Source organism: Triplophysa rosa, linkage group LG8, assembly GCF_024868665.1.
Source record: "Triplophysa rosa linkage group LG8, Trosa_1v2, whole genome shotgun sequence".
NCBI classification, from domain to species: Eukaryota; Metazoa; Chordata; class Actinopteri; order Cypriniformes; family Nemacheilidae; genus Triplophysa; species Triplophysa rosa.
In genome coordinates, this window is record NC_079897.1 from 12,094,050 (window position 1) to 12,108,151 (window position 14,102).

General features: G+C 40.0%; 1 protein-coding gene across 2 annotated transcripts in view; it reads right to left on the reverse strand.

Annotated features, from left to right (window-relative positions):
- cdkal1 (CDK5 regulatory subunit associated protein 1-like 1) overlaps window positions 1–14,102 on the reverse strand; it is a 419,123-nt gene that overhangs the window by 280,142 nt on the left and 124,879 nt on the right. For both annotated transcript variants that reach the window (XM_057341126.1, XM_057341127.1), the window contains exon 5: window positions 867–963. In XM_057341126.1, the coding sequence (XP_057197109.1) occupies window positions 867–963 (97 nt within the window). The remainder of the gene's footprint in view (window positions 1–866; window positions 964–14,102) is intronic.

Here is a 14,102-nt window from a genome sequence, read left to right on the forward strand (position 1 = left end):
TTAAACCAAAAATAATGAAAGTTATTAAAACATGATGTGCTCGGCTCAGGCCATTCATTATTGAACTTGTCTCCTTAATAAACATGAATCTCATAGTAATCTCCCACACTACGTTGAACAGCACAACATAAATAATGTAATTAAATTTAATAAACACGCCTGTTGGTTTAAGCCAGAGTCTTAGTGCTAACAGCTGGCGAGTTAATGGCTACAAGCTCCGAGCTCTATTCTCTAGATTATATAACGCACCAAATTGTTTTCCACGCGTACATCCTGCTTATATCCTCGGAGATTCAACCGCCAAGGCAAAATATGCAAAACTGGTGGTCGATTTGCATAAGATGATTTTTCCAACGGTAAAAGGGGCGGAGCCACACAAAACCATCATCACCCACATGTTTACTTACTAACATTGACTTGTCGACTGACTCCTGGTTAGCTCATGCAAATACAGGCTGAAAAGGCTATAGATCACTCAAGCAGAAAATGAGACGCTTCCTTAACACCTCTTAACCACAGCGCTTAAACAAATAGCTCATCCATAAACAAAAGGTCTTATTATTATTTCAGTCAACCCTCACGCTCTCAAACCGTGTGATTGTATTTATCTCACAGACCACAGAACTGTCACCTATTTAGGGATGTATGTACAGATGATTGTATGCACTATTGTGTGCAATTGCTCCAGATCTGATAAAGCACCAAAGAAACAAAACAACAAAAAGGCGTGATTCTCATTTACATGAACATGGGATAATTGAACGGAAGGAAAGATTAGCAGTAAACAAGCTAAATTTCAGTCCGCCATGTACAAACAGACTTGAGATGTAAGTGCTTGTAGTTCAGTGTACAGTGGCTCATCTTACCCCGATGATACTCAGGCCTTTGAGGTAGTCCATCCTGGGCTGAGCCTGTGGCACACATCCTGCTAAAACCACCTTCTTATCCTGCTCCTGTGCTTTCCTGAGACAAACAGAAACGAGTCAGAAAGAGAGATTAGTGGCAAACATGACAGTAATAACCGCTTTATACAGCAGTGTATATTGAAAGACCAATGCATTAGCACCAACTTTCAACTTTCATAACATTGTCAAATGCATATTTTGTTTTCAAATACCTTTAGTGTACATTTGTTTGTGCCCACATTCTCACAACAATGCATCTTATTTTGAGATGCGTATAAGAGATACTAATGCATTTTTATTTAACATAACTACTTTCTCAAGTCGAAATAAAACTTGAAATCTGCTAATATTTTCATTTTTTTTTATTCTAAAAGAATGGGTCCTTCCATTCATCAACATTTTAAAATAATAAAAAGGATGATATAAACCTTCAGAAATAAGACGACCTACATTTTCTTCTAGTCTGTTTTCAGATAAAGCAGCCTGTTATTTTCCCTCTTAACTATGAGTAGATTTGAACTACAAACGAACTGCATCCACAAAACAGATGGTTGGAAAATGGTTAGTGCATTCTGAAAAAAAAAACTTCATACAAGCCACAACCCCTAAAACAAACACCTCTTACAGTAAAGACAACACGTACTGTACTACACCCGTGTGATGGCTACAGTGAGTCCATATATGACAGCAAGCTGTACTGTACAGCCATCAAACCTAAGACTGAAAGTGTGTCCCAACTGATCACACACTGTAGAGACAGTGAGCGGCAGTGAGCTCATGGGAAGTGACATCGATGATATGCCTCCGAGGACTGCCACGAGTCTGACAAGAAGCTCAGCTGGAGAGAGACGGCAAGAGAGAGAGAGCGAGAGAGGAAGGCAGAGATGCAAAGTCAGAGAGACTCTCTTTTTTAACACTGAATAATCGGACAAATAAATGCTTGAGGCAAAAGTTGAAGAAAAACAGAAATAAAACCAACATAATGAGGTTGAGAAAGATGTGTGTAACGTCAAAACCAGAAAGAATAGACTAAGCACAACGCTGAAGATCCAAATATTTTTTTTTCTTTTACTTGTTTCCCTACACACCCACATTGCTTAAACCCATCTCACTACCTGCTGAGATATTTAAGACTCTTAATATTTCATGAAAAAGCTCAAAACGCTGGAGGTGAAATTATGTTTTAGACCTTCAAACATGAACAAGAATTTTCATTTATATTCCTTAAACAGCTACAGAATGTACCTATAGAACCGAAACCTCGAAATGAACCCCTGTTTGAAATCATTTCACTCCTGTAATGAATAATGATGCATTTCTGGTTAAAACGGGATATTTAACAAGAAAAAACACAATGATTCTATTAATTATGAATTGACGGTATAAATAAAATTAGCGTTTCAAACCAGACTTTGCGTGTTTATCCCATACAGTACATACTGAACCGGTCTGGAATAACACGCATCCACACACCATTTACATTAAGACCAGAAACAATTATCTTCCCTGAACTAATGTAGTATGACAGGAAGGCAGCAAACAGAAATAGCCAGGGACTGGAAAATAAGCCATCTTTTGACAGACACAACCCCTCATTTTCATGAGGTGAACCAACACCGGCCAAGATCTTTCATTCCTGTTGTGCCTGCTGGGGCAATCCAGATGAAGACATACAGTAGTTGTGTTGTGTGTCTTCAATACACTGCTGAGCTTTAATAAAAAAACTGCAATTGCCCATTGACCTCAACCTTTAAGAGATGTCACGTACACGTCAAGAGCCTGCAATACGAATGCTGATTACTATGCAAATGAGATGACCACAGCTGGTTACAACATGTGTCCTCGTGTTCCTTCAACAGTCTAATTCTGTTGTGTGGATTTGTGTTGATATGTATTAGGGATCTGAACAATACACTCTAGCTGTACTTCAAAGCCATTTCCAAGCTTTTAAACGACAAGGAGAAACGTAAAAAAAAAACAGCTGGCACCCATCAAAGCTGCATTTATACATTGTGGTCTCATTAGGGTTGGGAATCGAATTCGATTCCACTTAACGATTCTGGACCGCACGGTCACATAATTTTCACATCATCTTTCAAGACCTGAGTCACCTGTCCTGACATAGCCATCTTGCGAGCAGTGTTGCCAGATTGGGCGGTTTTGAATTTGATTGTGCGGGTAATAATGGGCTTGGGCGGGTGGACAATATTTGGGCGGATTTTGGATCAGTTTGGCGGGTTTGAAACATGTACATTGTATAGGCTTATTATTTAACAAAACCCAAGTGTGCGTGTACTCCATCCAATTAGTAATCGTGATGTTACTAAACACGCCCACTGACGAGGTCGCAGGCAGCTCGCAGGCTAGCCCGCGGCTTTTAGCCAATCACGAGTGATAGTTTGCCACCGCCAAAGACAGTTTTGCAACCGCCAAAAAAGAAGCAGCAGCCAGCACTCAGCGGGAAATATAAACAGTCAATATGCCGAAGTGATTCTGAAAAGTTGCGTTCAGCTGTGTTCTTCAGCATCCTGTCAGGTTACAACCGACACCCTGTTACTGTTCTGCATTTAAAGGTTTAAGATTTCCCTCTCTCTGTCTGTCTCGCTCTTACTTACACACCTGTTTATAATGAGTAAAATGTAGTAATAACAATAGTTAAAATAATAATATTTGAAGTATAAAATATAATTTCAACACACATTGTTGAACTCATTATTAACGAATTGGGTATGTGAATGATCTTTAAACTAAATCTACACTGTAAAAGTGCATTGTGTGTAGTGTGAGGGCGGGGCCATGGGCCATAGATGTGAACGTCGATATGTTGTCATTTTGTTACTGTGGTTCCCCATTGCTGCTGGTGTATGTCGCTAGCCATAGCATGGTACATTAATTGTGGCATTTGAAATAGCTAAATATTGATCAAATTTAACCAAATATTAATCAATTATTTTGATCGGTTTTGTGTGCGTTTGGGCGGGTTTTGGACCGTTATTGGGCTGGAAACCTTCAACTCTATCTGGCAACACTGTCTGCGAGGACCTTCCGCTCGAATACTAAAAGTCAGTTCGCATGATGGACCATGGAAGGCGCACTAAAGTGTGGCTGCATTTTGCGAAATAACAAAAAGACAAAGCTAAGTGTAATTATTGTGACAAACTATTATGTTGCAAGACGGGTGTCACCAGCACTATAGCAAAGCATCTGCGGTTGGTTCATCGTATCAAATTACAAGAATGCACCATGTTTGATGCGTTGCGCATCCCGAGTGGCCACACTTCATTAGCCACGGGGACACTAGTGCGGGGACAACGCCCGAACCATGCGCACATCAATGTTACGTCATTTTTTGCGCTATAAAATCAACCTACCCGTTTATTTTATACTGCTACGGGAATCTGATAGTGTATTTCAGTTGTTAAATCATTCTGCATATTTATTTCATACTGGTAGTACAATATGATAGGGTATTGCGCAGTAAATTAATCCTACATGTTTATTTTATGCTGGTAGGACTATCTGACAGGGTATATTTACGCTGTACACTTATTTTATGTGTTTATTTTAAGCTGGTAGGGCTATCTGACAGGGTATTTTGCATTGTAAAATCACCCTACCTCTTTATTTTGTCGATGTGGTTTAGATTATATTAAGTTTTTCCCTGCGGTAGGAAAATCTGACAGGGTAGGACAATTCAACAGAACACCGGCACATGATGATACACGTGAGACCACCTTCTCCCTCGCTTCGAAAGGAAGCCTCACACAGGACACTTTTTTGTGTGCTCAGCTGTAACTAATGGCACAAAATAAATATTTTTGATCTTGCTTGACTTTTATTACTTTTTTACCGCTTTGGAATCGAAACTAAGAATCGTTAGGAATCAGAATCGATAAGCAGAATCGAATTTGAAATCGGAATCGATAAATTTGAAACGATGCCGAACCCTAGGTCTCATGACAACCACAGTAGATGCACTGAAATTAAAAACTTTGTGTAAAGGGTGCACAACTGGGAAGTCTATAGCATATAAATTAAAGGGATTGGTCACCTAAAAATTTCAATTCTATCATCATTTACTCACCCTCAGATTTTTCCAAACCTGTATACATTTCTTTGTGCTGCTGAACACACGGGAAGATATCTGGAAGAATGTCAGATCTCGCCCATCATTTACTGCCATAGAAAATAATTATTATGGGAGTCAATGGGGGTGAGATTTGACAATCTTCCAGATGTCTTCCTGTGTGTTCTGTGTTCATTTTTGGGTGAAGTATATCTCGCTAATGCAGACTTATATACCCACCAGATCCCTATGCTCTGCAAACGAACGACGTCTTGTGGTGCCATCCCAAAAAGGTAAAAAAATCTCTTTTACCTTCTCGGGATCGGTTCCACATTTATGGAATGATCAGCCCGCTGCTACAAGATCAGCATATTCTGTAGCCATCTTTAAGAACCGTCTGAAAACGCATCTCTTCCGTCAACACCAGACTGATCAGCTCGGACGTCTATCTCTTTTCTACTCTTTCAAAAAAAAAAAAAACTTAGCTCTGTATACTGTGATAGGCTATATGAGACCAATTTTCTTTCATTGCACTTATGCTTTTTGTTGTCCTTATGTTGTTCCAATTGCTTCCATTGTTTCCCTCATCTGTAAGTCGCTTTGGATAAAAGCGTCTGCTAAATGACTAAATGTAAATGTGAAATCCAAGCTGAGGTTTTATAATTCAATTATGAAATAAAGAGCATGAACGTTTGATTTCAATCTTTGATATGGCCTTACTCTGTCATTATTAAAGATAACAATGTTGTATTTTCACTGCATTTTCTTTGCATTATGTACAGTGGGACGATTTTATGTGAAAACAATAAATCACAACAAAAACATGACTTTAGCTTGGTTTTCACATGCAGGGTCACATTTTCACATTTTCAGATCCTTTTTGCTATGTTAGTTTGTCATCATTATGCCAAACCCATATAAAAGGTCAGTGATAAGACATATCATTATATATTTTTCGTAAATAAACGTCTGGCACAGATCATAAAAAAACTATGAATATCCAAATGAGCAGCCCTTGCTGTCTATTCCAAGAATCACTTGTTCCCAAGTGGAATGTTTCTACATAAAGCAGCAAGTTTCAGTTTTCTTATTTGTAGGATTCATATTGAACTACAGATGAACTAAATCCTGATAATAGCAACAGAAATGGGTCAGAGATGCTAAAAAAACTTCAACTTTTACACGACAAATGCCAACGTCAGCCAGAGGGGAGCAACATCTACGCATTTCAATTCAACTTTATTTATATAACTAAATAAAAAACAATATTATATTATAAATGAAAAAACAATATTGTGTGTTTTTGTTCAAATCAGCTTTTCATGAAAAAACAGAAAACATGGTAAATTACATATCATTATTAAAAATATTAAAATATTATTCATATATGTGTATATTATTAATTCAAAAGTATAAACATAATTGATGTATGTGTATTGAATATACATTTCACAGGATGTTGTATAATGAGAAGTACAGTATATCAGTATACTCCTAGTGCAGTATAGTACAGTACTAAAGGATTTTTACTGGGCGCACAATCTGTGTGAAAATGTGTTCTGACAACTTCAGCCTAGATCTTATTAAAAGAACATGAAGGCCTCTCAAGAATGTATGGAAATGTTATGTAAGATGTATACGAGAAGTCTCTCCTGGCCATAGCATTGAGCTCCGTCTTATTCACGAAAACAAATTGTCTGGATGGGTGATTTCCGAAACAGTGAGTTGCCCAGATGCACTCGTGCCACGGCCACATACATCAACGCTCCGTACCCCTGCAACCGAACCACCACAGCCACTGCGATTAACCCACACGAGAGCAGTGTCCCTGGGCTGTGCGCGCATGTGACTGTTTGCAGGATTATCTGCGATACAAGCGACGGACACTCGTATGCACACGTGTGGCGAGGACCCCAGCGCACATACATGTCAGCTTCTCTCACGTGCGGATCTACAGTGATGTGCAATGCACCGGAGCCCCCCAGAACTGAATGAGGTTCAGGAGATATCCACCTGATCTCTGTGGACATCTGCTCCAGTCCGGGTCACTGGAGCGCGCTTACGCTCACAGTAAATCTGAAGCTCGGTTATGCAGCAAAGGTCTGAACCACGGGCACCCCCACCGCCTACTCGGGCTTGCCGTGGCAGGCCCCGTCCCCTGAGGTGTCACGGCAAGAGCTCGATTGCCGGCAGTTGATTCGCCGTGTCACGGTGGCCAAAGCACATTAGGTCTCTGTGTGTCAAGACGCTTGACAAGGCTGGTCTTGCAATAGAGCAGTTTTATGGAAAGGGGTGTCAGTGATGTCCGTTGGGGCTTAATGAAATGGCTTCTTCACTTGAAAGTATCTACTGTATATAAAAACAAAAATGCTGCTGCAGTACAGGCCTGCTCATGGTGAGGATGCACCGTGAGGCATAAATTATGCAGATTGTTAACATGTTTTGTTCCATTAAAATCTCAGTGAACCTTGAGATAAAACAGAAGAGTCTGGACAGACACAACAGCTGCGCTGATGAGACACTGAATCCCAAGAATCTCATATTTCTCACTTTGCTTTTCAACGTAGGATTAAAAAAAGGTATGACAGTTTTAGCAAACACGAAATGTCTTTCTCAATGCATTTTATTTTCGTAATGTGACATTTGAGTAAAGCTGGATTTTCAATGGAAAAGTAAAAAGTAGGCCGGAAAATAATTGAATCCATTGGGAATTGATTGGATGGTGAAAAATGACAGTCGAGAAACATTGCTGACACCCTTTATTTCAAACTTAAGTAGCCTTGACATCGGCTTAGCACAAATATTGCTTTGTAGAACGAGCACGTAAATACATTTTGATGAAAAAAAAAACATTTGGAATAAAGTGCAATGTGCTATTTAGAAAATAAGCATAAAACCACAAGTAAAACAGAGAATGCTTTATTACAAAATACTAAGAATGCAACCTTGTAACATTTCAGTTTGTTTGGGTCGAGTCCAAAAAGTGTCCGTTTATGCAGACAATGTTGTTTCAGGTCTGTATAGCACTCTGTAATGCAAATGATATATGGAAGACCGACAGTTCCTAAAAAACAGCTCTTTGGTATTTCTCTACTATAAAACACAAGCACTGACATGAACACAGTCTGTGCTAGTTTAAACCGTGCTGGGGACTACTTGTGCCATAAGGAAACATACTGGGTGTTATTGGACAGTCAAGGTCACACATCTGGGCCTTGAGTCATGGATGAAGTGATCAACACCTCATGTTTGAGATGGTGAAACAACTCAATCCTTTTGAAGGTGTTTACAGTACGTTCTGAAACACTACTGGAAACAACACTTTAGACCAAAAGACGGTTTGCTTAAATAAACAGAATGAACCCTACTGGCAAAACGCACACATAAATTGTCGCTTTCATTCTTATCAAGCACAAACTGAAAAGTCTGTCAGCATTACTGGTTATAAACACAGCTCGCAATCTTATCAAGCAGATCTCGACAAAACCAGCACAAAAGCACCGAGGGTGTGAAAGCCACCTCTGGGTTCCTGTATTGTATGTAAACAAAACTGATCTTCCAACTGTGGGGAAAATATACAAAAACACAGCGGGCAAGCTGTACAGGCTCAATGCATTTACCATGCAGAGGTTCCTATAAACTTGACTGATGTTTGTCTGGCTTAACATACAATAATCTCTATTGGATCCAACAGTTGAAACTGTGATGAATGTTTTCCTGGATCGGAAAGGAGCAAGACAATGTCCAAAAGGAATGTGTTATCTACGGTGGTTAGAGAAGCTTAGGACTAGAGTCACACTTCCTTCAACACAGAATGTTTTGGGTATAGACCAACAGACTTGAAGTGGATACATCGAACCTTACTTGTAATGCTAGTCTTGTAGCGCATGTCAACTGAAACTTGTCAAAGGGTGATCATTTCCGTTTGTCATCAAGTCTACAGCCATGTAATAGTGATAAACTTTTTGCAGTTGTTGGGCTGATCTTTCAACCCAGCTTTGATTTCAAGCCAAAGCCGAAGAAGTTTTTGAGCAGTTGCATAACTCAGATCAACAAACAGAACAGGCTTTGATTTCCTCTGAAGTCTACCTTCGAGCAATGATCCTTCTTCTGTCCATCCTGGCCTTTGTTCAAGTTCCTATGCAGGAAAGATAGCAGAGCCACCCAATAAACCGGAGGCTTGTTAAAACCCAAGTCCTCTAACAAACGGCGGCTTTCATTCTGCAAGTGGTAATAAGGAAAAACTGAGCACCAGGCAGCCTTGTAAAACATCAACCGGACAGGAACAGCTGCCTTTGCAGCATGACAAATCTCAGGCTTTGAGCCTTCGTGGCCACAATAAGCTGCCACGAGAACAACTTCCACGACAAGAGGAGTTGAGATTAGACGCCGTCAGAGGCACATCTCTAGGTCTGAAGACGAAGCGACTGAAGACCTGTGTGTGGGTGAGATTGCTGAAACTTCACAAGTAAATCTGCACACATCCAAAAGGATCATATGTCTGACCAGATCAAAAAGAAAAACTATTGAAAGGGAGAAAAGTTTGCAGGTTCTTCCTGGCGGATTGCTTCGCCGCGGCTGGGATCAGATAGCTTTGCCCGCCGTGTTTGAAGAGAAGCTATTCCCCTCACGTACTAATGGTTTCTGTCTGTGGTGTCTCGAGCAGATACCACTCACTGTCTTGTCGACACCGCCTGTGGGAACGGAGTGGCTTTTTTAGAGCAGAAATCAAATCTCTGCTGCCGACTTCCATTACTTACCAGTTCATTGTGTTCTGCGCTGGCCAAATCCTTTAGTCGGGGAGATTTACGATGCCGTTTCAATCTGTGAGAAATGAATCTTGGCTGAACTAGCATGGTTTACCTAGAACAAATGATCTAGGTTGAATATTGTTTTGCCCATCAATTTTCAGAAAGGCTTTTGTTTCGTGTAGCAAAACGCAGCAATGCACAACTGGCTCGCCAGCCTTGGAAAAAGAAATGGGAGTAAATAATGTGGGATCTCTTGACTCTGTATATTCACCAGGGTGAACACATACAGTACTCTCTGTAGCAGAAATAAAACTGGATATAATGTTGGATCTTATTGTACATGATGCATATTCTGATCTCTTTAGCAGAGTTGCCTCCAGGCCTCCTGCAGTAGAGTGTCAGGAAAGCTTACACCATCAAACTCTCTCCGGTCAGCTGGAACACAATACTACATGATATCAGGGTAATGATGCATACCAAAATGCCTGGTAATACAATAGCCTTGACACTGCCAAGCAAATCCATAAATATCCAGGCTTCAAACAAATGTGCTCCCGATTTCCATACTACTCGGGTCAAATATCTTGACTGTTCAGCTTGTTTGTATGAATTCAGAAACAGGAAGTAGATTCTTTTTCCACTGTATCCAATGTCAAATGAAAAAGAAACGTCAAAAGAGACGTATTGACTTTAAAAATCAAATAGTTGACCAGTCACGTTTAGTCTGTCAATTTCTATAGTGTAATGAAAACACGTGTAAATGATTCCGTTTGAAGCTCAAAGACGCGACCTTGTGTTAGCAATGCCGACATACATGTAATATACAAAAGCAGGTTACAGGCTTCTCTTGAAACAACATTTGTCGGAGGTTAAGGCTGCCATACGTTCAATAAAGAAAAGTGTCATAAATGTTATTACCGCGACGGCAGAGTAGTCATGCATGACTGCATAAATTCTCCAACAAAATCTCTAAAGGGCTTTAATCCTTATAAAAGCAATGTCACCCGCTGACAACCCACTGACAATGTCACTGGCTTTGAAAACCAGCTCTTCGTTTTTAAACTAACTCGGTGAAGGTTTTATATGGCAAGTCACTAAAAGCACATACTGAGAAAAAACCTCACCGTATTGAAGTGAAGGAACTGTTAAACAGAAGTTAAGCCCTATTAAGACCAGCATAAAAATCACAGCCGAGAGCTTTCGAGTTATCTGCTATTTTCCAATCTGTGTCGATAAGTTACAGCTGACAGTTCATAACCGATTGCTATGTCATGAGACCCACACCACAGATTTCTGCTGAACTGAAACACTTGACATTCCCCAAATCATATTGCATGTTTATATACTTGCAAATATTCAAGATCTTTTATTTGTCACATACACTATCGTTCAAAAGTTCAGGATCAGTTAATCATTCCTTATTCGTAAATTTTCTAGCTTGTGGAACAATAAAAAAAACTAATCAAAACAATAATGTGATGATGAGAATAATGTTGTGACTAAATAAAAAGTAATGTTATATTTTAGTGTCTTTAAAGCAGCTACAATTTGCTTTTAATTTGCAGAATTGACATTTTATCAGCCAGTTTCTTCAGGTCTAAAGCCCATTGCACATTGAGTCCGAAATTTGCGTCCGAAATTTCCGCACGTTAAAAAATAAATACGACCTCACGTTGTGTCAATCACATTTACACACTGCCTCCGATATTTTCGTCCGTCATAAAAAAATTTGGACCGGGTTCGATTTTCTGCATTTTCACATCCGTATCAAGCATTTTGAGTGGCCTTTTTAAACAATTCAGAGACACCGTACAAACGAGAGCCAAATACGAAAAAACACATACGAAAATTTCGGACTGTATGTGCAAAGACCTTAACCCTGAGATGCTGTTTTAAATAGTACTGAAGTAGTTCCAATATATGTTGGGCTCTTATTGGCTGCCTTTCCTAAATATTTAGTCCAATTCATCCGTTGCAAAAACTTTTTATTCAAAAATTCTGGTTGTCTAATGAAAGAAGTTAGTATGTTTTAACAATTATATTTTTCTCTACATAAAAATGTAAAATACATATGCAATATGTAAAAAATACATTTTTTGACATTGGGGTACGGTATAAACAAATTAATAAAACTACAATTTAACTTAAAAGTACTTAAAATATTTTAGTAATCTGCTAATACTTTCAGCCATAACACAATATACCTTTTTTTTATTTCAAGTATATCTTTTCTGTAAATTATGCCGAAAATGCAGAAAAGGTCTACGGTTTCTGTCTTGGCCCAGTCATAAATGCAGGGAAAAAAATCAATCATACATTTAAAATCTGTGGAAACCCGAAGTTCTGACTTTATCCGATTCACTTTCCGACATATTGCGCCATATTTCTGAGTGAAACAAAGCATTGAAAAACTAAAAGAAAATCCAACTCGGACCTGGTTGGGTATAGGAGATTTACTCAGAAATGGAGCTGGCAGCAGACTGACAGTTAACAGATGTTCTGCGGAGAGAGTGTTAGCAGCTTGCTTATATATGTTTTTAGGATTTGGATTGCCTTGCAGGGATGAATTGTTTATCGCAAAACTAATAATGTGTGTTAACAGTAAACAGCTCAATTTTGACATCATGTGGACTGTAATACGTTCTTGCCTTCTCTCAACTCCAAAGAAAAACTTTGATCATGACACATCTTGACCTTCGGATGCCCGAGCACTCGAGTCACACGTGGCCGTTTTTCTGCCTGGATGAGCGCCGGTGATGTGCTGCTGTTTGCACATCCAGCAGGAAGGAACAGGTGTCTAATGACATCTCCAGCCCTAAAGAAGAGTCACGACTGAAGCGCCTGTAATGACCAATCACAATCCATCTGCAACATCATGTCTCTGAATTTCCTTTGGAAAAACGAGGCTGATGGGAAGAAAATAATAAGGTTAGACTACTGCAGCACCAGATTATTGTTAATTGCGGCATGATTTTGCCTTGTCTGAGAGAACTGAATGTTGAAACTATGCCGAACAATCGCTTTCTGGCACTAGTCCCTGCAAAATGACTGCCATTTAAAAAACAATAAAGCCCGGATAAATCTCCCAAAATAAATGTAAAATGCCGCTCTGATGCACTTGCTGAATCCCAATCCGCACGCTTGTAAGAAACTAACGCTGTGTAATGTGTTGGCGCTGGTAATGTATGTATATTAAGTATGGAGTAAGCCCGAGTGAAAATATTAGGGGGACAGTACACCGCCACACCACCTGTTCACCATTGATAACGCATCAGAGAACGGTCATAAAAAACACAAAGGGATATTTCCCAAAATCCCTGGAATTGATATACCATTCTTGTCAGCATACTATGATTGGAAACGCACTCATTTTAATTTGGCATTCTGTATAAGATGGAAAGCAAATGGGATTCAGCCAGTGCTATTAAAATCTCTGCGAGCAGCATGAGGGTTATCAGTTCTGAGAGTTTGCCACATTTCTTAAGCCTCAGTAAACAGCATTAGCATTCAGCTTTACGCCGGTAGCCTGTTTATGAGGGCCGGTGCGTGCAAACCTGCCCTCTGCTGCAGTGGCACGGCGAGGCAGATTGCATCCCACGACGCATTACTGCCAGTGCAAACAGCCCTTCATCACACTGAGAGCCAGAGACACCTGGCAGTCCCGACCCGGCTGTTCGGATGGGATGTTACGTGCGGGCTGATTGGGTTACAGATAACCGCACTGATATGGTGTATTCGACCTTGTGTTAGTTATCGGTGAAGCCCAGGGGCCTGCGGCTCATGACCCGGTATCTGCAGTATCTCGAGTGATGGGATGCGCTGACTTCACCAACCTTACCAGCTGATCACTGGGGGTTTTGAGTGTGTTACTTTGAGACAAACGCTGGTGATGTGTTGATATGCGAGGACAATTCTATAGAGCGACTGGTCGGACAAATGAGATGTTTACTTTGTTGGACGTAAGAGAACACTTTCCCATCAGGTCTATGATTTGTCCAATACGCATACGGTAAACAGACCCTAGCTTGTCAAAACAAAATATTTATGAAAGGGTTACGATTTAGGTATGCCTTTCACCTCAAGAGTTACACAGTGCTTCGGTCTCAAAACTGCTCTTTATGCATGTATCAAAATAATCGTGCACACAGTAGTTGGTGTTTGTATTTCAATGGCTGGTAAACAATGTAAGGCGAAGACGTTTGAGTGAACTCTGAACAATGTATCAAACATTCAGCCGTAGTTTCTGCTTTCATCTGCTTTTCCTATACGAAATCTATCAATAACCGAGACAGCTAATGTACAAGATTTGTAGCCTTGCTTCCACATACATCAAGAGCAGACACCATTCAAGAATCCTCACACATGCTGTGTGATAAACCC